This window comes from Trichechus manatus, unplaced genomic scaffold (assembly GCF_000243295.1).
Source record: "Trichechus manatus latirostris isolate Lorelei unplaced genomic scaffold, TriManLat1.0 scaffold00178, whole genome shotgun sequence".
Classification (NCBI taxonomy): domain Eukaryota; kingdom Metazoa; phylum Chordata; class Mammalia; order Sirenia; family Trichechidae; genus Trichechus; species Trichechus manatus.
This window is the reverse complement of record NW_004444114.1, coordinates 2,834,582-2,860,623: the sequence shown is the minus strand read 5'-3', so window position 1 is coordinate 2,860,623 and position 26,042 is coordinate 2,834,582. Positions and strand designations below refer to the sequence as shown.

At 35.6% G+C, this 26,042-nt stretch overlaps 1 protein-coding gene across 12 annotated transcripts in view; it reads left to right on the top strand.

Moving 5' to 3' along the window:
* Positions 1-26,042, top strand: part of PDLIM5 (PDZ and LIM domain 5) — a 250,920-nt gene that overhangs the window by 137,654 nt on the left and 87,224 nt on the right. For 7 of the 12 annotated variants that reach the window (XR_002825708.1, XM_023741339.1, XM_023741337.1 and 4 more), the window contains 3 exons: positions 7,622-7,639; positions 8,451-8,623; positions 9,180-9,216. Coding sequence is in view for 10 of the 12 variants with exons in the window: in XM_023741339.1 (XP_023597107.1) it covers positions 7,622-7,639; positions 8,451-8,623; positions 9,180-9,216 (228 nt within the window). In the remaining 2 variants the exon portion in view is untranslated. Of the gene's footprint in view, positions 1-7,621; positions 7,640-8,450; positions 8,624-9,179; positions 9,217-9,763; positions 12,386-26,042 lie in introns of those variants that run through there. The other 5 variants (XM_023741344.1, XM_004387014.2, XM_004387010.2 and 2 more) reach the window with 3 other exon arrangements.

Genomic DNA, 26,042 nt, shown 5'->3' with positions numbered 1-26,042 from the left:
CCTGCTACTCTGCTGAATCTTTCTATTAGTTCCAGTAGATTTCTCGTGGAGTCTTCAGGGTTTTCTATGTATAGTATCATATCATCTGCAAACATAACCCTGTTGACATTTTATAAGGAAATGTTCTTAATGGGAAATTGTAGAGACAAAGGCAAATTGAAGTTATAGAAAAGTTCTGCATTTATAACATCTGAAAATACCAAGCTTAGTTTTTGTGTTTTATAAGCACAGCTTTGATGGTGAAACTTGAAATGATTTAAAGCATGTTATTTTCAAACTTAAATAGCAGGCAGTGGATAGTTGTAGAGCCTTTATTCTTGCCTCTTTATCAGTCGACAAGTGAATATTGAGTACATGCCTGGTGTGCAGAAGTGTGCAAGATTCAGGAGAAAAAGGATTATTACATTTTTTACATTATTAAGAAGCAAGTAACTGCTTTCCGTTTGCAAACTGGGAATACTTAAAAATAGATTTCAAGTGTTGTCCAGGACAAAGTGACCTGACTGCTCTGAAAACGAAGTGTGGTGTCTGTGAAATGCTCAGACAAATTTACAGCGCCCTTTCTTTTACTACATTTAGATTAATTAAAAATAAATCACACACTTTAGTAGTCAGTGATATGTCATTTTGAAAAGTAGGTGTTTGGTAATATTGGCAAATGCATATTTTGTATCAGGTGTCAAACTTTTTCTGAAATCAGAGCCAAGTAGGTGTCACTTTTTACTAATTGTATGATTATTATATTCTCAAGTTTTTGTAATGTTGGGAAGATCTTCAGTAAAACTCTTTTAAACTTGAGAGTTGTTACTTTTTATTAACTGCTTTTTGTTTTTAAAATATTAAATGTCAGTGAAACAAAAATTTAAGATATCAGAAGGATATGAAGTTAAATACATAAGTTGTTTTTTCCTTCAAAACACCGCAGGACTGTTGGTTTTCAAGTCATTTAAAGTGGATAGTTAATTTGCCAGATTGGTAGACATCCTATTTAGATTTGTATAGGGTTAATAAACAAAAGAGACAAACAAGTGCCTATTAAGAAATAATAATTATTAAGAAATAGCTCTTTACTTTAATACTATGAAATGTATTCTTACGTTGATATTTTTAGAATATCTATTAATAATACTATGCAAGCATTTCTGTTTCTTCTTACAAATGGTGATTAAGGCAGTTGAAGAATTTTTTAAATCTTCCACCTACATATAGAAATTATTGTCTTGGCTTGCTTCCTTTACTACTATCCTTAGAGCAGAATGGGACTTTTTATTCCAAACTGGAAGGGAATCTATTTTCCATCAAGTAGTTTAAGTGATTTACCTTTTCCCTTTCCATATGCCCTTGCATTATAAAGTGCCACTGCTTTCAAGAGGTAAGTCTTTTATTCTATATTAATTTCAATATCTTTATAAACTGAAATTTCTTCTGACAGTTCTTACGTGGTATTTCAAAGAACCTGGCCTTGGAAGAGTTAAAAATTGATGCTGTGTTAGTAATAATTTTAAAAATGCTTTTCTCTTTGCAGAAAACACAAGTGACAAAGTTAGTATCCACATTACGGGAGAGGAAATATGGTGATTTATGTATGAGTAAACAGCATGAATGCCAATTTTTGCAAAATTAAATTATATTTTGCAAAAGAGCTATAATTTAGAATAACCACATTCAGAGTTTCAATAAGTTTGGTTTGTTTTGCTATGTGTGGTGAATTGCTTTATAGTAATAAAGTGCTTGACTTATTTCATAAAATATATGTGGAGTGTTCTGTGTAATGGTTTAAAAGATGCAATGCTTGGGGGAATGTGATTTGTATTAAGACTGCTAGAAGACAAAGATAGGAGAGAAAACATAAACATTTGTACCACTAGTGAATAGCATATGTTAAACTGAGTTGATTTCCAAATTAATATCACAAACCAGTGTTTTCTTGTTAAAGCTTCTAAGAACCTTCATGAATTTTCAGGAGAGTTTTCATTCAAACAATGTCAGTCATGGGTTTAGAACTGTATGTGTGCTGTTGTGTGTCAGTGAATGGTAGAAAGTCTGTATACCTTTGAAATTAGTTAAGTGAGATAATTACCAACTTATTAAAGGTCACAGTTAGTTGGCTTAAGACATTGGAAATCACTGTGGTATGACCTAAAAACTTCACTTTTGTGTTACCTAGGTATTGATATTAAACTGGCTGGTTATTACTAGATTTAAAAATAGAAAGAAAATCACATTGGATAAGAATTTTTATTTGATACTGCTATGATTGCTCTGAGCATGTGGTTAAGTTTCTTTATCATCACACTGTAGAGTAGAATTGGAACTAGAGAATGTCTATCTTGGACATATCAAAGAAAATTATTGAATTATTAAAGCAACTTCATACCAGTGTGACTGTGGTCTTACTGAATAATTTCATGTCATATTTAACACAGGAATATTGCACACCAGTGTACTAGTATAGCATCCCCCAAACCTGATTTATCGTTTTCTCTATTTAAAATTTAAATTCTTATAAACAAAAACTTTGACCAGTTACCAAATTTTAATGTAACAAACAATTTAACATTAAAGGAAGAAAAGTGAGACTTGGAGAAATAAATTTAAACATTTAGGTTAAAGATACATTTTTTTAGTTCCATATTCAGATTCATTAACTCAATAGGTATTACTGTGTATCATGCTAGGTGTTTCTAAATACATTATGTAATTTAATTCTCATTTAGACTCTAAATGCAGACAGGTTAAGTGTTTTTCTCAAGTCATGCAGCTTATAAGTGATAGAGCCAGTATTCAAGCCTCGGTCTTTTAAAGCTAAATTTTGGTGTACTTTCCTCAGTATCAGCTGCCTGTGACTTGAATTTATTTCTGTTACTTTGAATTGGTATTTGTTTTTAATGATTATAGACTTGAGGATAAATTGAATGAATTGAGCTGTATGAGTGAATTGATGTGCTTAGACTACAGATAGTTTTTCTCGTGTGTGTGCAGTTGAGAGGTTTATCTGTTTATAACAGAAACCTGTATTTGTATAATTTCAAATGCCTTCAAATATATTAAACATATGTTCTTATTAGAAGCCTGAGAGACAGGGAAAGTATAATCAGTTTCACTACTGGAGCCCTGGTGGCACAGTGATTAAGAAATACGGCAAGCTACGGCTGCTAACCAAAAGGTCGGCAGTTCAAATCCACCAGCTGCTCCTTGGAAACCCTATGGAGCAGTTCTACTCTGTCTTATAGGGTCGCTATGAGTTGGAATCAACTGGATTGCGATGGGTTTGGTTTTTTTTTTTTTTTTGGTTTTCACTATTGAGGAAAATGAGGCTTCTGTAGATTGTGGCACAGGATAGCCAGGATGAGAAGCCAGGTCATCCGGCTTTGATGTTGGCTCTTTTGATACTATTGTGTATGATGGACTATTCCATTTGGGCACGTTTTCTAAAATACGTGAAAATATTTGTTTGACATATTCAAAATGGCATCTTTAGGTTGAAACCATTCAACCCCTACTTCCTTGCCCCTCACTACACCATATAACATTTCCCTCCTATCTTCAGGTGACATACATTTTCCCTAAACTTTGAAATGTTTACATATGCATCTAAAATTCTGCTCTGTTCAGGCGTGGTTAAATTTTGCAAAACTGTCTCCTACTGTTCTAATAGAAAGACATAGGAGAGAATGATTTGTGTCGTGGCTTGAGAAGAGTAAATGGAGGTAAACTACTGAGATCGACTTACTCCTGCTTCTCACCCTCATTCAGTGAAACTTAGCCCTCTTGAGTTTAGGAGACTCACTTTGAGCTGTGGAAATAAAGCAACAGTGCACAGTCTTAGTATTAAAACCAGCTGTCAGTTTTTCTCACTACTTTTGTAATCAAGTATTAGTTACTTGAACTAAACTTCATTGTAGAAGAATTGGTTCTACAATGTATTCTTGACATACAGAGTGAGTTTATACTTTAGTCTTCTCTATCCATAATAGAATCCAAATATGTTTGTTTTTAATGATTCTATACTTAGTAGGCTATGTGAATGAATTGTGTTTTGAGGTTCTCCTTTTTTGGGTATTATTAACCTAGTTCCTTTTCTGTGTCATATCAGACATGCCTTTCTGGGCAGTAATATATCACTGGTAATTCTGAACTATGGAGTTCCCACAAATCAGTTTTAAAGTTACTGGAATTTGCTGGATGAAAGTGATGATAATGAGGGATGAGGAGAGAATTAAAACTAAGTGATGGTCGATTATTTATGAAAAGCACCCACTTAAGCTATCTCTATATTTTTCATCATAGTCATTACATTTTAAAAAACAAAAGAAATTTTAAAAAAATAGCCTTCACTTTTTTTATATGGTTCAGGATGATTTATGTGAGGAGATTGAATTTTCTGTTACTGTATTATAGGAGATTGAAAGGTTTTTTCCTTTCTTCTCTCTTAATTTTAAAAGTGATTCTAAGTGGTCTGTTTCTACTACGGACATATAATTATTTTATTCTCTGCCTTTTGTTAGACTATAATAAGAATTTTGATTCAGTATATTTATAAAAAACCTAAAAATAAAAAATAGAAAAAAAAGTGGATGATAATCTCTTGGTATTTATTCAGTAACCTGAGAATTGCACTAGCATTAATAAATATTTTTCAGTGTTTTTGGAACCGAACAAAAGAAATGTCCTGTCTAATAACAGCTTTGTAACAGAATTTTGACTAACATTTGTCCATTTTTGTTCATCTGTGTTTACATGATTATTCTAAAGCATGATGTTTGTGTAACATCTTTACCTAAATTATTTTGAATTTTGCCATTTCATTTTTTCTTCTTTTTTGTTGGGGGGGTGTCTCATCTTTGTTTTTCATCATCCTGGGAACATCGATGTCTTCTCTACTCTCTCACGTCCTTCTTTTTGTGTATTATTCCTTCTTCAGTAACCCTGACAAATTGTAAGTACTTAACCAGTGGTTCCTTTTGTAATTTTCATCATTGTCTCTCTGTAACTTTCCATCTTGCTTTTAGCTTTAACACCACCAGCAAATTTTGTTAGTATCTTTTATTTAAAAATTCTCAAATGTATTAAGAAGCATAAGAAACATGTTTTTCATACTAGAGAACTTCACATGAATCAGTGGGTGTGTTTAGAACACCCACACGTCTGTGATGGAAAAACAGCAAAACCTTCAGGGAGATAAGTATTATGGACAGTGTATACTGGAGTTAGAGATGCAGTTTGGGCCTCCCTTGTTGAGTATTCAAATAATTGGAGTGAACATAATTTAGAACATCTATATTTTGCAATAAATTCTTTATTCTTATAGTTAAGTTTATATTCTATGCCAAATACATTTTTTTTAAAATAAAATCATTGAAATTATTCTCTTTTAATCATAGAATCATCAGAATGTAGCGTTTTAGAGGCAGAAAGCACTAAGTAAATGTTTAAAACACCACATCATTAGAACGATCCATTAAGCTGTGGTAAATGTCATAAGAGTCTAAAGTGTACTATACTTTTGTAAGTGTGTAGTGGCTAAAAATATGTTTAAGTAGTGTCATTTTATTAGTTTTTGTGTCTTAGCTTGACACCATTGTTTTGTATTTCTATAGTCCAAACCTTTTATGTAGGATAAGATAGTCTTATATGTGAAATTGGTACCATTTAAGGGTAAACTACATTCACTGACTGATAATAGAGAAACGTAAAATGATAATAATTTTAGTAGTAGGCCAAACATAAACTTTTTCACATAATTACATAAGGTAAAGAGTTATCGGCTTTGGAATTTGTATCTCTCAAAGACGGTGTGTTTATGAAGTAACCTATTCCTATTATTTCCTAATTTTTAAACATTTTATCTATTTTAAGAATGATTAGATTTTGTTCACTATTAATGAACAGTCTTTTAGGTACTCCACTTCTAGAATCTTAAATATTACCATAAATTATAGTATGTCTATACTAATTTTGCATGTAAATATCACTGATTCTGTTCTTTATATATGCAGATTACCCATAGTCTTAGCACATGTATTGCAAAGAATATAATGATCATTACTGTGTGCTAGATACTGTGCAAAACATGCATTATCTATCTCATTTATTCCTCAGAATAATCCTTTTAAGTAGATGCAGTTCACATTTCACAGATGGGAAAATTGAGACTTCGAGGAGCAAAGTGACTTGTATAAAACCCACACTGTGTGGAGGATGTATTGCTTGAACCTCTGTCTGTCTGATTCTAAAGCCAGTGTTATTGACCATAATTCAGTGATGTTCTTCACTAGGAGATGGGAGGGTCGGGAGGATAGGGCTTGGGGGGCTCTTGCAGTGTACTGAGGCAGTTTTGATAGTGTAACTATTAAAATAACTACTAAAACGACAGTAGTCCTGTGGGGGCAGTTCTACTCTGTCATAGAGTTGTCATGAGTTGTAATCGACTCGACAGCAGTGGGTTTTAGGAACCCTTAGCACCCTAGGGAACTAAAGTGATGTCCTGGCACTCACCATACAATTAATAATGTTTTTTGTCCTTTGTTATGGGAAACAAATGAGAATAGCAAATTGTGTTCTCACAAGGAACTGTGCCTAATGACACATTGCAAATAGTTAAAAAAACAAACAAAAAAAAACGACAGCAGTCTGGTGGCATGCTGAGAACACTGTGATTTTCTGGCAGTGTTAACGCCTAGCAGGAGTTGCCACTCACATCTCATCACACTTGGCGTGCTTTCTCTACTCTCATCTTGTACCAATGGTTGGCTTAGTTCAGACTCATGTTCCTTTTTCTCTCTGAAATTAAACTCATAGCCTCAAAACAGTTTACATTTGTTCTAGTTTGGGGAGGGAGGAGAAGTAGGGAGTATTTATTGTGTTCAATAGATCGTGACTTAAAGTGCTAAAATATTGTACTTTGTAAATTCCTTAATATTTATACTGTTAATAGAAAAATGAATTTTTTTTTTGCAAACTCATGAGTCTTGTATTATGTAGTTAACAAATCTGTTTCACATGTATTATTTGATTCCTCAGAACAACCCTGCTTTGTATGTGATATCATTGCCTTGTAAATGAAAAAATTGAGGCTCAGTGAGGTTAATTGACTTTGTTCAAAATCACATATCTAGAAAGTCGTAGAGCCAAGATTTAAATCCAGGTCTTTTGGTTAATATTTCAGTAGTTTCTAGTATATCACAGCTTTTCTTCAACTACACAGATCCTGCAGAACAGCTTTATTTAGTAAGAGGGATATCTACACACATAACTGAGAAATTTTGCAGAAATTAACAGCACTTACTCTTTTCAAAATTATGTTTAAAATTGTTAGTTTAGTCTATATTAAACTATTTTTGGTTTCTGGGCCTGCTAAAGATATGATTGTTTACTTTTGTGAAAGCCAGTCCACTCTAGCACCATATTAATATTTAACAGTGGTTACAAATGTTCAGATCTGTGTTTTAGATGGTATAAGATGAATACAAGTAAATTGAAATGGTTTGATTCTGATTTTAATTTTATACTGTGGACTTTTCAATTTCTAGTGATTTTTCTATTTTCTTATTATCCTCTTCCTTTCCTTTTCTTCATGTTGGAAATCTTTCTTCTGCTGCCTTCTTCTGTCAATTAAAAGGAAAATTCCACCTAAACGGTAATCTTTTCTGTTGAATACATTCTTATATTATTAATTCATATTAGCACTGGTTCGTTAGTTGCTTTTGAGTCAGTTCCAACTCACGGTGACTCCATGTGTGCAGAATAGAATTGCTTTGTAGAATTTTCAAAGCTGTGACCTTTTGGAAGCAGATCACCAGACTGATCTTTCGAGGCATCTCTTGGTGGCTTTGTACCGGCAACCTTTCAGTTAGTCTGGCGCTTAATCATTTGCACCACCCAGGCAGTAAAAAACATTTTTTTCAATTAAAAAAAAACCTAGTCCACTGTATTTTAGAATAATGCTTTTTAAATAAAATAGAGACTTAATATACATGCAAAAGCAAAAAGACTTACATAAAAAGAACATTGAGGATTACATGTATAAATTATAAATACTCCCTGTCTTCACTTATCGACATGGTTAAGTTCCAGAGACGAGGTTGTTATGTGAAATTGGCATTATGTGAAGATGGAGGATGATCACATCAGATCACAAAATGGAGGATGACTACATCGTTACATAACTGCCAAACCACTGAGAATCATGGCCCAACCAAGCTGACACATAACCTTTACCATCACAGCCACTGTTACTCTCACCTTGCACCTTGGCGTTTGTTACTGTCAGACATGTCGTTGATGTGCAAAATAGTTGGATAGTAGATTTTCTACTATTGTCATAAATATGAAATGTCAGATAACATGATAGTTGATAAGTAAGGAGAAGGTGTAATTTGGCACAAGATATTTTATCCTCTCAAAAGTTTTAACATTTTAAATATTTTTTTCCCCCTTTTTAAACCTAGCCCACCAAGAAAACACATTGTGGAACGCAATACGGAGTTTTATCACATACCTACTCACAGTGATGCCAGCAAGAAGAGACTGATTGAGGATACTGAAGACTGGCGTCCGAGGACTGGAACTACTCAGTCTCGCTCTTTCCGAATTCTGGCCCAGATCACTGGGACTGAACATCGTAAGTAAAATCCTGGACATCCTAGTGGATGAATGTTCTTTGCCATGGAGAGTAGTATTTAGAGTGATTGACGGTTACCAGAAAACAACCCGGAGACAGTTTGCTTTTAAATTATGCCATGAATGCTATGAGTATAGTAAATAAGGCATTCACCCACTTAGAATTACATTGAAAAGTATAATAGCAGTGACTATAGCATATAGCCAATAACAGTGTGGTATGGAATTTTTCTCAGTGGCTCTGTGAAGCTGTGAATATTTGGTACTGATTAGTTAGGAGCCTGGTGGCACAGTGGTTAAGCACTTGGCTGCTAACCGAAAGATTGGCAGTTCGAACCCACCAGCTACTCCATGGGAGAAAGATGTGGCAGTCTGCTTCAGTAAAGATTTACAGCCTTGGAAACCCTATGAGGTGGTTCTGCTGTGTCCTGTAGGGTCACTATGAGTCGGAATTCAACTCGATGACAGTGGATTTGGTTTGGGTTATTTTAGTACCGGTAATTGTTTAAGTGGTTTGAGTTTAAAGAAAAAGTAATATTGAATATCTTATTTTTCAGTGAAAGAATCTGAAAATGATAATACAAAGAAGGCAAAGTAAGTTCTCCATCTTTTTGTAAATTGAATGCTTTCTTTTCATGAGTGGTCTTCTTTTGGTTTTTCAAGTTTTCAAGTATAATGTATGGCATTTTGTGTTTGCAATTAGAAGCTAAGCATTTAACTTTGATGCCTTTTGTGTGACCTGAATGTACAACTGAAACGATTTTTAAATTAGTAAGTACTGTCTGGATTTTATGTCTAAGGCTTATTCTTAAGTACTGAAATAAGATGCAGCCAGAAGACTATATTTTGGAGTGCTTTGCTAACAGTTCAGATCTCTGTGAATGAATGAGTTCGTGCATCATCTTGCAGTCACTTTATTTTGGGCATAAAAATCGGTATTTCCAAGAAGGCTCTATTGATTAATCTCTGTCATTTCTAAAGTGCTCTACTTTTTAAAAAATCTTTGCTATTTAATAAAGCAGCTATGTGAAATTAAGCTTTTAAAAGGCATGCTTTCTGCATGATGAATTAAGTGTAGAAACTTTTTCTCTCTCTTTCTTATGACTCTTCTATCACTCTTTTTTCGTTTTTATTTCCACAGGGAAAAGATACCCCTTCACGTCTTTAGTCCTAAATACACAAAATTACGTGACTGGCACCATGAAGTTTCAGCACGTGCTCTTAACGTACAATGATTTATGAACCTTGCCCCAAAAGCAGCCAGCACATAACCTTTTCATTCACTTTTTCTTTTTTTTCAACTTAATAGCAAAATCTGTATTAAATTTGCTTTATGAAAAGAAAATAGAACCTTTTCTATACTTTTCTAACAATTTCCTACTGTTGTAACAACGAGGAAGATGAACATGTCTTGTGCTAGTCAGTAGCTCACAAATGTAAAACCAAAGAAAGCAAATTAAGGGACTAGATCTGTTCAGTAGATTTACACCTGTTTCCACTGTTATTAGGGTAGTAACCTTAAAAAAGGAATTCTTCTTGTAAGTTGGATGTGTTTACTTGTAGGTTGTTTTGAGCAAAGGCAGATGAGCAAATAATATCCTTGTCAAATTTGAAAAATGCTTCATGTTATATCACTTTCCAAGATTACTTTTAAGTTCATTATTACAGTAATCTTGTGGGTTGTAAATTATTCTAAATAAGTGAATATGAGGAGGCAAGACTAAACAGAGAAGACTTTATTAGAGTTTATTGTAGATTTGGTATCTTTTAAAGCAGATAGTATTCAGGATGACTGTACGGAGAGGAGGAGGCCCCGAGTTGGATGCTACAAAGAAAAGATTTCTTCCCCTATTCACAATGGGGAAATGCAGTGTTCTTTTAGTTTGTTTATGTTCAAAATCCTATTTTCTACCAAGGAAATATTTCTAAGCTGATGAATGTTTGTGGGTATAGACAGTTTCTAGGCATTAACTAGTAAGATACAGAAAAAATAACTTTGCGTTGTTTTTACATCAGAGGAAGTGAACATAAAATAAATTGCAATATGAATGATTCTTCATGAGATATCAGAGGAATATTTTACTTAGTGATAAAAGCTACTTGTGTGTTGTTACTGTTCCTAGGAAGCTGTTTTGGGCAATATATGGATGTTAAATAGCTAACCAGAAATGCTTCTTTCTTGTAATATAATGTATTATATATTAGACCTAAACTCAATAACAAATAAATGCATTTTGAAGTTTGAAAAAGTATTGTAATAAAGTTGTCTTTAACTTAGCTCTGTACTTGTTCTGTCTTATTGAGGCTGGTAACAGTGCCATCTTCTTGTTACAAGATCACTGGGTAACATAAATAATTCTCTTGACATTTCATTTAGAAAACATTTTTAATTTTGTGAGTTTGTTAAAATATGAGTGTAGAATATGGCAGTGGCCCATGTTAGTTTTTTTCCCCCCTGAATTTCTATATTATTTAACATAACTTTTTGTGTGAGTAACATGTAAGATCAGTTAGACTATGGCATAACATAGAATTATTTGTGTGAAAACTGTTACTGATCTTCTCTGTGTCTGTGTCCATTTTTACTTTTCCAGATTTTCTTCACTTTAATGTCACAATAGGCTATGACAACTGTTTGATAATTTGGAGAAATGAACAGCAGTTTCATTTAGTGATTGGTTACTATTTAAAGTTTTGCCTGACAGATGGATTTAAAAAATAATTGTAAAACTTACCTGTGCTCATTTCTACTATACTTCATAATATATTAGGATTCCTTTCTTTTATTGCATCAGTTCTTTTTCAGATCCTAAAAGGTCTTGCCTGCTTTTGCTTTTATTATCCTGAGATATATGTCAGTTATTACTGTATCTCTGGCCCCTGTAAGAAAATCTACTTTCTTAGGCCAGGCTGTCCTATGATCTCAAAAAAATGATGGCTGAGAAGAAGATACAGTCAGAGTCTCATAAAAAATAAATGGTATAGGTAGAGTAAACATGGTGTTTTTCTCCAACAAATTTCTAGAGTTGAGAGAGAAAATCACTTGAAAGAGAGTTTTAGGTAAATGAAAATGGATTCCCTAATACAGACAAGAGAACATGTATAGAACTTTATAGCTTGCAATAAGTACAACTGAAAGTAAAATTTTAATACTTTCCCTAATTAAGAATAAAGTATTCGATGTGTCACTGAAAACACAGACTTAGATATGTGAAATGCTCCATATTTGAGCATAAGAGTAAATGTTCAGCGGGATCACAGAGGACATTCCATTTGACCGTGTCAGAACTGGAATTCCTGAACTCAGTGACTCTCTTAGGGACATCATATATTCCCAGCTTAAAAGCTAGCCTAAAATTATAAAAGCTTCCTGTAAAAATATTATTATAAGTCTAATGACCTAATTTATAGCTTGTTTTTGTTTGTCTCTTGTACAGTTTTTTTTTTTTTTAACCATAGGCTTGTTTTTAATGTGAAATTGGGAAGTTACTCTTAAGAATTTTCAGCATTTTTTTCTTGTAATGTTTTTATTAGTCAGAAGATGGAATGTTTCCCATACAGTCAAATGTATTTTCATTACCTTGAAAAATATATTATCTGTGGAAACAGGAATACACCCATCTTGTATTATTATGCCTTTAGGAAGACTCAGATATAAAAACATCTTAGAGAGCTTATTTAATAAAATTGTGATGTAAAGATACAAAGTCCTGTAAAACCAAACCTGATGTCATCAAATCGATTCTGACTCATAGCAACCATAAAGGACAGAGTAGAACTGCCCTACAGGGTTTCCAAAGAGCGGCTGGTGGATTTGAACTGCCGCCCCTGTGGTTAGCAGCCGAGCTCTTAACTACTGGAGCACCAGGCCTCCTGCGTGGGGGTGGGGGGGTGGGGGAGGCAGAGAAAAGATAAAGAGTAGCAGTCCAGTAACTGTCCCAGATATTCTATAATGAATTGATTTTTTTACCCAGAAAGATAATTTTGTAGTTATTGTGTTTCTGATGTGTATTCAAAATCATATGAATCATATGTATTCATTCATTGCCTGCATTCATTCTTTCAAATGAATAATTACGGCATACTTACTTAAATACCAGGTACTGATCTATGTGCTAGGGTTACAGTAGTGAGTAACAGATAACATAAATACATAAACAAAATGATCTGAGATAATTGTAACTGTTACCAGGATAATAAAGTAAGTTAATATAAAAGGAATCTGGCTTAGACAGGGAAGAATTATTTTAGATTGTGTGGACCTCTGAGGAGGTGACCTTAATGCCAATGTCTGAGAGGAAAAGGACTCAGCCATGTAATGATCTGGGGCAGTCAGTGTTCAAGGTAGAGGAAAAAATGTGGAGACCCTGAGGTAGAAAATAGTGTGGCAGGTGCACAGAACAGAAAGGACAGTGTGGCTGAAAGGTGGTATATGACAGGAAGCATTATATAAAAACATAATAACCCATCCAGCAGTGTTATAGAAGAAAGGCCTTGTGTTTCTGTAAAGATTACACACAAGAAAACCCTCTGGAGAAGAGTTAACACCAGTACTACTAAAGGTATTTCAGAGCACAGAAAAGGATGGAATACTACCAAACTCATTCTGTAAAGCCAGCATAACCCTGATACCAAAGCCAGGCAGAGACACAAGAAAAAAAAGGAAAATACAGACTAGTATCCCTCATGAACATAGATGCTAAAATCCTCAAAAAAATTCTAGCCAATAGAATTCAACAGCATATCAAAAAAATAATTCATCATGACTAAGTAGGATTCATACCAGATATGCAGGGATGGTTCAACATTAGAAAATCAATCAACATAATCCATCACATAAATAAAACAAAAGATAAGAACCACATGATCTTATCAGTTGATACAGAAAAGGCATTTGATAAAGTCCAACACCCATTTATGATAAAAGCTCTCAGCAAAATAGGAATAGAAGGGAAATTCCTCAACAAAATAAAGGGCATTATACAAAGCCAACAGCCAACATCATTCTAAATGGAGAGAGACTGAAAGCATTCCCCTTGAGAATGGGAACCAGACAAGGATGCCCTTCATCACCACTCTTATTCAACATTGTGCTGGAGGTCCTAGCCAGAGCAATAAGGCAAGAAAAAGAAATAAAGGGCATCCAGATTGGTAATGAAGAAGTAAAAGTATCCCTATTCACAGATGATGTGATCTTATATGCAGAAAATCCCAAAGAATCCACAAGAAAACTACCAGAACTAATAGAAGATTTCAGCAAAGTATCAGGATGCAAGATAAACATACAAAAATCTGTTGGATTCCTCTACACCAACAAAGAGAACTTCGAAAAGGAAATCACCAATTCAGTACCATTTATAATAGCCTCCAAGAACATAAAGTACTTGGGAATAAATCTGACCAGAGACTTAAAAGACCTATACAAAGAAAACTACAACACATTACTGCAGGAAACCAAAAGACACCTACATAAGTGGAAAAACATACCATGCTCATGGATAGGAAGACTCAACGTTGTGAAAATGTCAGTTCTACCCAAAGTGATCTACAGGCACAGTGTAATCCCGATCCAAATTCCACAGCATTTTTTAATGAGATGGAGAAAGAAACTACCAACTTTATATGAAAAGGGAAGAGGCCCCAGATAAGTAAAGCATTACTGAAGAAGAACAAAGTGGGAGGCCTCATACTACCTGATTTTAGAACCTATTATACTGTCACGGTAGTCAGAACAGCCTGGTACTGGTACAACAACAGACACGTAGACCAGTGGAACAGAATTGAGAACCCAGATGTAAATCCATCCACCTATGAGCAACTGATGTTTGACAAAGGCCCCTAAGTCCATTAAATGGGGGAAAAGACAGTCTCTTTAACAAATGATGCCGGCATAACTGATTATCCATGTGTAAAAAAAAATCAAACAGGACCCATCCCACACACCATACACAAAAACTAACTCAAAATGGATTAAAGACCTAAATTTAAAATCGAAAACAATAAAGATCATGGAAGAAAAATAGGGACAACACTAGGAGCCCTAATACATGGCATAAGTAGTATACAAACCATAACTAAGAGAACACAAACACCAGAAGAGAAACTAGATAACTGGGAGCTCCTAAAAATTATTCATTCACTTATGCTTATCAGAAGACTTCACGAAAAGACTAAAAAGAGAACCTATAGACTTGGGAAAAAATGTTTGGCTATAACATATCCAATAAGGGTCTAATCTCTAAAATCTGTAAGATACTGCCACACCTCAACAACAAAAAGACAAATAATCCAATTAAAAAATGGGCAAAGCATATGAACAGACACTTCACCAAAGAAGATATTCAGGCGGCTAACAAACACATGAGGGAATGCTCACGATCATTAGCCATTAGAGAAATGCAGATGAGAAGTACAGTGTGATACCATCTCTCCCCAGTAAGGCTGGCACTAATCCAAAAAACACAAAATGATAAATGTTGGAGAGGTTGTGGAGGATTGCAACTCTTACGCACTGCTGGTGGGAATGTAAAATGGTACAGCTACTTTGGAAAATGATACGGCGTTTCCTTAAAAAGCTAGAAATAGAAATAGCATACAATCCAGAGTTCTCACTCATTGGAATATACCCAAGAGAAATAAGAGCCATCACACAAATAGACATATGCACACCCATGTTCATTGTAGCACTACTCACAATAGCGAAAAGATGGAAACCACGTAAATACCCATCAACAGATGAATGAATAAACAAATTATGATATATACGCACAATGGATGGCGATAAAATGATGAATCTGCAAAACATCTCACAATATGGATGAATCTGGAGGGCATTATGCTGAGTGAAATAAGTCAGTCACAAAAGGACAAATAGACTTTTAAAAGAACTCAAGAAAAGGTTTAAACACAGAAAAAGCATTCTTTGACGGTTACGAGGGTAGGGAGGGAGGAGGAGTGAAATCACTAGATAGTATACGAGAATCAGCTTCAGTGAAGGGAAAGACAACACAGTACAGGGGAAGTCAGCACAGCTGGACCAAAGCAAAAGCTAAGAAGTTTTCTGGACACATCCAAACACTTTGAGGAACAGAGTAGCTGGGGCTGGGGCCTGGGGACCATAGTTTCAAGGATCATCTAGGTCAGTTGGCATAACAAAGTTTATAAAAATGTTCTACATCCCACTTTGATTAAATAGCATCTGGGGTCTTAAAAACTTGCAGGTGGCCATCTAAGATACATCAATTGGTCCCGTCCCGCTTGGAGCAAAGGAGAATGAAGAAAACCAAAGACACAAGGAAAATACTAGCCCAGAGGACTAAAGGACCAAATGAACCAGAGACTCCATCAGCCTGAGACCAGAAGAACTAGATGGTGCTCACCTACCACCAATAACTGCCCTGACAGGGAACACAAAAGAGAGTCCCGGACAGAGCAGGGGAAAAATGTAGAACAGAACTCAAATTCACACCAAAGACCAGACTTAATGGTCTGACAGAGACTGGAGGAACCCCTGAAACTCTGGCCCCTGAAAGTACTGTTAACCCAGAACTGAAACCATTCCCAAAGCCCACTCTTCAGACAAAGATTAGACAGGACTGTGAAACAAAAAATAATACACGTGAGGAATGTGCTTCTTAGTTTAGTCAGATATATGACACCGAATGGGCTGCTCCTGTCCAAAAGCAGGATGAGAAGGCAGGAAGGGACAGGAACTGGTTGAATGGACACACGGAACTTGGGATGGAAAGGAGGAGTGTGCTGTCACATTGTGGGGATTGCAATTAATATCGCAGAACAATATGTGTATGAATGTTTGAATGAAAAATTAACTTGAGCTGTAAACTTTCACCTAAAGCACAATAAAGGAAAGAAAGAAAAGAAAACCCTCGAGCAGTTCTGTCTAATACATGGCATTAGAATTGACTCGATGGCAACAGGTTTGGTTTTTTTTTAGGTAGCATAGGGAACAGAATGCCCTGTGAATCATACATGCAGCCGTGCAAAAATAAAACCTTGATGTATCAAAAATGTGAGCTATAATATTCTTTTTGAAATTTAGTGATGAGTTTGATAACTTAATCCTCCTTTAAAAACCTGGCCAGAATTGTTTGGATTCATTTCTTTTGCTTATCCTATTCAGAAAATTCCTTAAACCGAGTAAATATTTTTTCGATCATTTTTTCCAAAATAAACTTTTTTTTTTTTTGGTTAAAGATAGTAAAAAACAAAAAACAGAGAGGCAAATCCTTAGGTTCAGATTTATAACTGACTGACTACTGTCTGCCCCTGAGTTTCCACTTGATTAAAGTATGAAGTTAGAATCTGTGTTGACACTGTAATGCCAAGCAAGATACTGCTTAAATGAAGGGCTTGATACCACAGTTACTGGGAGCCTGGAGGACAGACAGCCTTCAGCTGTCAGTCCTTTCTGAAATCACCTCAGTTGCAGAACCCAGCATTTCCCAGCCACAGCCACATTCAGTGAACTGATTGATGGGGGATGTGGGGAGGATAAAAAGCCTAGCCATTTCAGCCCAATTAGGAACAACTCAGAAGGGCCATTCTTGCTCCAGAGCTGCTGTGGGGTCGGCTAAAGCTATCATAGGGCCTGTATGGCCACTCGACTTCTCTTTCTGCCCACTCCTGCTTGCCGTCCTCTTCCTTTAGGGTGTTGGCACTTCGTACTAAGAATCCTCCATGCTGAACTTTGTCTTCTCTAGAACTTGATCTCTGACGGGATCATAATCTTTTAGATCCCAGTTTGGACCTCAGGCTCACACATACCCTTCAGCATGGTCCTGGTCTTCTCGTTGTTCTTCACAGTCCTTCTCAAATTTTCAGCCCAGATCACAAACACAATGTTTAGAGTAGGGATGGATTGCCCTGTTTTTCACGCATGCGAAATTGTGCACTGCAGATTAGTAAGGAAACACAATTAAGCAAGTGTGTAACTTGCTTACTGGTTAATCTGCCCCTGGTTTAGAGGAGTCTTTAAAGTGAAAGATCAGTTAAGGTCAGCCTGAAAAGTGTATGGAAGTCAAAAGGGACATAGATGCATTTACTTTCCTTTGCCTCAAGGAAAAGATGTGTTACTGCATCAGAGGCAGCCTTGGAGTGTTTTGTTTGCTTTGTTTTGTTGTTATTTATGGTTTGTTTTTGAACACCATCCAGAAAGACCACTCCTTCCTGATCTCAGAGCCCTACTGCCGAAAGTTATGAGTAGTTAAAGGCGTTTAGAAATGAATCTAGTAACAGTTTCCGTTGAGTCAATTCCAGCTCTTGGTAATCCCCTGTGTATCAGAGGAGAGCTGTGCTCCATAGGGTTTTTAGTGGCTGGCTTTTCTGAAGTAGAGAACCACACCTTGCTTCTGAAGCACCACTAGGTGAACTTCAACCTCCAACTTTTGGTGAGCAGCTAAGCGCATTTACCATTTGCACCGCACAGGGACTCCAGAAACGAAATATTGTCATGGTTATATAATGAAGCAATGAAATGAGAAGCTTCAAAATGGAAAATTAGAATTAACTTTTGAGTAAACGGCTACTAACAAAATATTACAATTTTGCATGCTATAATTTTCTGTATGCAGCATTTTAGAATCAAATGTATTAGCCGTTTAATCAGTCATTTAATAAATTTTATTTCTGCATATATAACCTTTCCTTCCCATCCTTAAAAATCTACCTCTAGTTCTCTTCTGGGAGATGTTGATGCGGAGGAGCCTGTGGAAATGTGTGGGGGCATATGCAGATATTACAGGGTCAAGGGATGTTGCTAGGAGGTTAAGGATGCTCAGTGTCTTCTAATGCACTGAATAATCCCATAAATGAAGAATCATCCTGCCCATGCCAGTGGTATGCCACTGAGAATGATTGGTCCGAATGCAAATACTCCCTCTTCCAAGGTTTTCTTATTCCTTTCCATAACTCGAACCTCAAATTCTCTTCCAGAGTGTACTCCCCCCACCCCAACACACACTGGAAATAATTTTCTCATTTCTACAGTAACATAATTTATCATTTTTACTTCTCTTTTGACACCCTCTTTCCTAATTTGTATTATGGATATTTATCTACCTGTCCTAAATCTTTAACTGGAATATGAGCACTTCGAAGGCAGAAGTCTTGGTATACTAATATAAATTGAAAGTGAAAAACATTCTAATAGGCATGATATTTCTTTCATCTGGATGCAACTGTAGCTGTATATGTAAATATTTATCTATACATTAAATAAAATGCCTAAATTTGGAGGTGGACAGTTGTAAGATTCATCTCTGGTGAACTACTTCTTAAATTAGAAATCTATCCATTACCTTTCTGCAATAACCCTCATTTTGACATTTAGCATTTAAGAAAAAGTTATTCTTAAGTAGAATCACTGACTTGGTCCCAGTTGAAAACATTATTGTTACCTCTCTTGTGGTGCCTCCTTTTCTACTTTGTATTGTAGGTATTTGTATATATGTCCTATATTGCCAATTAGAGTATAAGAGTATATGCTCTTTGAATACAAAAATTTTAGTGTTGCCCACCGTATTTTGTTACTAATTTGGTTATCCCCCACTCACTAGTGTTTATTAATTGAATATGATTGCATATTTCTCCAGTTCTTTAATTTTTACATTGTAAATTGTTTACATCATGGTTTCACTTGAATATAAATTCAGTATAAGGTAAATTTTTGATAAAAATGACGATGTTAATTCCTGTATTGTACATACACAGGGACTATAAATTGCTTGAAAGGAGACTTGTTACTGTGTTTTGGATAACCTGGTGTCTATTAGTTAAATAGTTGTGGAAGGTGTTTTTTCATTAAATGAAGGTTTGTTTCTTAATGTATCTTCCTTTGTGTTTTTTGGTCTGTTTCAACATTAATAGCACAGTGATTCCTGTGAGGAGAGAATGCCTAATTTTTGAAACAGGTATATGAGATGCTTAGTTGGTGTTCTGATTGGAAAAAGCAATAGAAATAATTTTATCATTACAAAAGGAAATGTTAAAAGTTGAAAATTTAATCTAAAACACTGATTAAAAAATAGCAACAACCATATTATTAATAACATATTAATAATAGAAAGCTAATAATAATATATGCAGCCTGCCAGAATAGAGAATTATGGGAGGCCGTAGAAAATTTCATCTAAAGATAATTCTTTTAAAAACATATAAGCATCTGAAGTACATCAGTGTCAAATGCAGTATAAGTCACTTTAAGTTAAAGGATTTGTTTGATCTCACCATTTTCTCAGTTTCTACTGTACAGTAAAACATTTATCGAATAATGCAGTTTTATATTTTTATGCTTGTGTAAGTGTATATAAGTAAGCATACAGTAGCATTTTAATTTAGCAAAAAGATATCTAAAATTGTCATCATTAAATATACTTTTATCAATCTCTCTGTTATCTCCCTTTCTCAATGAGTGATGGATTCTGATTTTTCACATACTGTGATTAAGAATCATGATATAGATTCCCAGTTTTCAAGGAATTAAATATATTGTAAAATGCTCTTCAAGGGAGGAGTGATTGTTTCCCCTTTGAGTAGGAAAACAAATGTGAGTCACCAGTTACACTACAAGAAACTGAAACATTTATGGGAAAAAATATTGTCTTATAGGACGTCCTATAGCACTAAATAATGTCCACATGATTTCTAGCTGAAGGCCACCAAAATTGGATTTTGGCACTGAAGAATAGATCTACAGTAGCTTCTTGAACAGAAACCTATCACCTTTGTACGTTCATTAGAGATTGAGAAAATAGAAACTATGTAAATATTTCCAGATACATTCTTTTTATGGCAAAATTTTTTTAAATTTTAGGTTGTTCACAGGTATGATCCACATAAAATTGATTAATAATGAAAGATAGTTTGCCGACCTGCCACATGTCATTATTGGTATGTTTCACGAACATACTGGACTTTGGTTATATATTTATGCTAAAACATATGACAGTTGAGTATATTAACTTAAAGCTATGCAGAGAAATCAAGAATCATTCCTTAGTCTGATATTCTCACATATTTTCATGAGGTAGAAATTAACTTACAGCCTTGCCAGAAAACACAGCACACCAAGGCTTCCACAGCATGGTCTAATATAAAAAAATAAAATAACAGCCAGATAACCATCATATACATTTCCACTAAATCTGTTTGCCAACCTAGAAAAAAGACCACAGGTTAAACAAAAATGGGTATATATTCAAGTAATAATTTTTTTCTGTTGCAAAATATGGAATATTTGTAATCAATCTCCTTTTATTTTCTACTGGTGGATTCTGTTTTATGCGGATGCTGCCCTGGCGACTAAATATGAAGGTCGCCATCTATCGAGCATGAGTAATTACTACACTTCACTTCCTCGTAAGATACAAAACAAGCCAAACCCATTGCCATCAAGTCGATTCCGACTCATAGCCATGCTACGGAACAGAGTAGAACTGCCCTATAGGATTCTCAGGGCTGTACAGTCATGCGTCGTTTAATGTCCACGATACATTCTGTGACGTAGGACATCATGTGATTTGGACACTGAACACCATATTATATACTGCTGCTTCCTATGAGTCGAAGCACACACTTATACAGTAAACATTTTATTTTTAAGTAGGGAAAGTTCGCATTAAAATGATAGAAAGTACAATACAGTATGTACATAAGCCAGTAACATAGGCATTTATTATGACTATCAAGACATACGTATTATAGGTTATATATGTATTGTACCATTATATGCCTGGCAGCGCAGTTGCTTTGTATGCAAAAGACATAAGATACACGTATCACATGCGGGAAGCTGCTGCATCTGCTACGTCAGATTATGTCCGCTATGTCCCATTCTCTGATCAGGATTTCTGAACTCTGTTATAACCTTATGTGACCACAGACATATATGTGGTTGAATGTTGCCTAAACAGATGTTATGTGGCACATGACTGTAATCTTTGCGGGAGCAGGCTGTCATGTCTTTCTCCCATGGAACAGCTCGTGGGTTCGAACCGCCAGCCTTTGAGTTAGCAGCCTGGTACTTAACCACCACGCCACCAGGGCTCCACTTGTAAAAATAGTACTTTAAAATTATTGAAACAAGGAACATAGTTTCTGTCTACTGTATTTGACTTGCAAATTATTTAATTCTTTGTTTAATTCTGGAAATTCTCATATATGTTTCCTAAATTAAACTGGAAAGATTACCACTTAAAAATATTTTTATTCATCAAAATATACATTACTGTTTTGATTGGAGTATGTAAAAATTGACTTCCATAGTGCAGATGATTCACCAAATTCCTTAGAAGCAGGATTTTATCTGACCAGCAACCATTGTTATGATACTGTTTTGAGAAATGCTTTCCACCTCACCTTTCCAGAGGTAAATTACACCATAAAATTATTTTACTGGACTAAAGCCAAAAAAATGCATTGTAGTGTTAATTTTCCTTAGATACAAATTCCTTTGGTTTTATTTATTTGGGTAGGAGGCTTGAATTAGGCAATTTGCTCCTGTTGTATATTCTCATGTTTGTTTGGAGGTGCGCTATAGATATTATCCTAGTTTTGCAGAGTAAACAATTATTTTTTCCTGGAACATCGTTCTGTTTTAGAAATGGAGAAGAGATTTAGAAACCCCCAGGAAATTCTAGATTATTTATTTTCTCTACCCGACACTGAAGACACCTGAGATGAGGAGCGTGACAAGGATGCCTCGGAAGAGTTTCCAGACTTGTGGAATGTGTAGCACATTCTAAAGGTAGGAACAACACTGACATGGTAGTAGAAAATGAGGAAGGAGTGGATGTTGCAGAGGAAAGGGATGAAGCAGGTGACGAAGACCATGATGAAGGGGAATGGTGTGAAGATGTCTCCTACTTTGAAAATCTATCTGCCTTGCTTCATCAGCATTCCAGAGTTTACCCTGAATTGACCCACACAGAGAAGCAGATTATTTTTTGTCTCTATTTACAGAAGAGTTTGGTAACTATTAGGGACCAAATGAATCTTTATGCGACCTAGGAGTGCTCCACATTATCTAGAGGGCAGGATATTAGAAGGGTATCCGAAAACTGGTAGCCTACAGCTGTAAAAGAAGTAAAGGTGTACATTGCTGAATGGGTGTAAACGTCTTGCTGGAGCATAAGCATTATTAGTCCAGTGACCCCAGCCTGGGTGTTGTTTCAGTTCCAGACCTTATGACTAAAACAAGATTCAAGAAATTGACCAAAAGCATACACTGCAATGACAATTCAAAAGCCGTGCCCAGAGGAGAACTGGCTCTAGGACCGGCTTCACAAGTTGCACCCGATTATCAATGCTTTCAGTAGCCGCCTAAAGGAGGTGTATGTGCCATCAAGTGTCATGGCAGTTGATGAAAGCATAGTGCTATTCAGGGGCTTTTCATCAATAAAACAATGCATACCCATAAAGCTCATCAAGTATCGGTACAAACTTTGGTGCTTGGTTGACTCAGAAACTAGCTTTGTGAGTCAGTTTGATATCTACTATGGAAAAAAAAAGGCATAGACAATGACTCATCTCTCTCCTTCAGTGAGAGTGTTGTGCTTGGACTATGTCATCCGTGATACCATTCTCATTGGCTCATTTCCTTCGATAATTATTTTACATCCTATCACTTGATGAAAAGCATGAACACAAGGGAACTGTATGATGTCGGCATAGTGCAAGCAACTAGAAAGGGGCTACCAGACATGCTGAGGAGGAAAGATGATTTACAGTGCGGAGAATTTAGATTTCTTACTAAAGGATGTGTTTCAGCAGTAAAGTGGCAAGACAATAAACCTGTGACAATTTTGTCAGTGCTCCACAATCCAAAGGATATCACTGTTGTCAAAAGAAAGAACAAAGACGGTTTCTTCTCAGAACTCCTTTGCCCAAGAGCAGTTGCAGCATACAGTGCCATTATGGGAGAAGTGGACTGCTTTGACCAGAGGCATGAGAGGTGTGTAATCGGAAGTCGCTCTCTCAAATGGTGGCATCGACTGCTGTATTTTCTTATTGACCTTGCCGTTGTAAACAGTTTTACAATGTGGAACTATAACCATGGAGGAAGATGTGACCAACTGTCCTTCAGACTTGCTCCAAGTAGGCAACCTTCTGTGTGCTGAAAAGGAAGAGAAGAGGAAGACCCTCATTTCTGGCAATGTTCAAGCCAGGAGTAAGGGGGTGCCAGATGAGGTACGGCTCCAAAAGAATGGAAAGCATTTTCCCGTCAGTGGATCTAGAAGGTAATGCAGAGACTTCAGCACTAAGACAGAGGAGACTAGAACAAAATTTATATGCAGGCATTACCAGGTGCCTTTATGTATTATACCACGTTTTGAAAAGCTTCACGAAGTAGAATAAAAAAGCTAAGATAAAACTATTTCATCGTTGCCTCATATCACCAATATTTCCTACCTCAGGTGTCTGCTGGGGCATATGTGTCCCACATAATATGTATCAAAATCCATATCTTATAACAAAAATTTAGAAAGAGTCCTTGAATAAGTTTCCATTAGTGAAAACACATAATATCAACAAAAAATTAAAAGGAAAAAATAATTTGATCTTGAAAGGGTTAACGAGTTTAAATTGTTATTCCAATTAAATGGGAAACCCAATATAGGATTTTAATCATAGGAGTGACATCTGGTATGTGTTTTTGAAAGATCACTCTAAATGCTATAGAAAATAATGGTAAGGGAGCAATAATGGAAGTAGGACACCAGTTACGAGTATTCTCATGTTTAGGCAAGAAGTGATAGCGGCTTAGACCACAGAGGTAATAATGGAGATGAAGATAATTAGATGAGTTTATATTTTAGAAGAAGAGTTGACAGGAGTGTGGAGATCTTGGGAGACAGGGAGATGGACAGTGGTAAGAGCCAGTGAATTTGGTGAGGGTTTATTGGTAAGAGCCAATTAAATTAGCATAGTCAAGACGCTAATAATAGAATCAAGATGTAGACAGAGCAAGTTAGAAAAAAAAGCAGGGTGCTTAAAATCCAGATTTCAGACATATTGTACTTGTTGAAAAAGTAAAAGTTACGAACTTTGGAGTGCATGGCTAGGATATTCCCAGCGAAGAAGTGTAAGAATTTATCAGTCTGGTTATTCAGTGACTCATGATGATGTTACCAAGCAAGGTTGTTGGAATGGGGTAAAGAGGAAGGTAGTGAGTGAGAGAGGCTAAACAGTGGATGAGGTAGGGTCAAGACAATGAGATGGGTGGATAATTAGTGGTATTGTCTGATGACATGTACTTCAAAGAAGTTGGAATTTTGGAGGATCAAGGATGGCTGATGGTGGGTAAACAGTAATGAAGAGGACACTTGCTCTGTTTTCAAATATGTAAACATTTGGGATATAAGGGAAAAGTCATCATCTGTTTCAGGGGACTGCAAGAAAGGTGTAGAATGATAGAGGGTGTGTGAGGGCTGTCAGGGATGGGAAATTGGTCAGATTAGGAGATACACAAAGCAGTAAAGAAATAAGAGTCTAGGAGATAGCAAATAACCCAAGAGGTTTGCACTGCTGGCTGTAGCAGGTAAACACGGATGAAGAACATGATGGGATTAATCCTCATGGGCTCATAGAGAAAAGTGAACACCAGGATGTAAGCTTCACAAGGGCAGGAAATTAAAGCGGACAATAGAATATATCAGGATGCCTGGCACATAGTGGGAATTCAAATCATTTTTAATTGTTAATGAATTAATGTAGTGAGTGATTAAGTGGAAGAGCTCAGGACATATGATCCCAAATATTTAGCTGGAGAGCATGTGGCTGCTCAGTTATTGATCTTTCATGCTGGCAGGACACTCACTAGAGGATCAGGTGAAGTGGCTTTCTCAAGACACCTGGCCTCACCAAGGACTCATGGTGAGTGGCTCTTTGGCTGTAGGCATTCAGACAGATTGATTTATGTTTTTTAAAAAGTAGCAGATTGACTTAACACTGTTTATTGAATAATACATTGTTTAATCCTGTATCTGAAAAAATATCTTTATCATGTATAAATTCTTATTTTAATATGAGAATTACATTGAAACTACAAAATGGTAGATTTTTGCCCCATATAAAAAGCTATTTCTAACAAGTAGAAATCTCTGAGAACAGTTATGACCCAGTGAAGAAAATGATGATCCAAAAGTGAGAAGGGAGTAAGTGCCTTGCGTATTGACATGTCCAGTAGTAAAGGATGTGATAGAGGGATTCAGACTTTTTATTCAGGGATTTTTCCAAGTGATTTTAAGTTGTCTTTATACCCTAAAATCTTTATATTATATATATTTTTATAGACATAGTATAGTATATGCTTATTTTTTTGCCTGTCTTTTCTTTAGACCCCAACAGAATATTTTCTCAAAAGAGATCAAGGGATAGTATAGATAACTAAAAAGTTCACATAA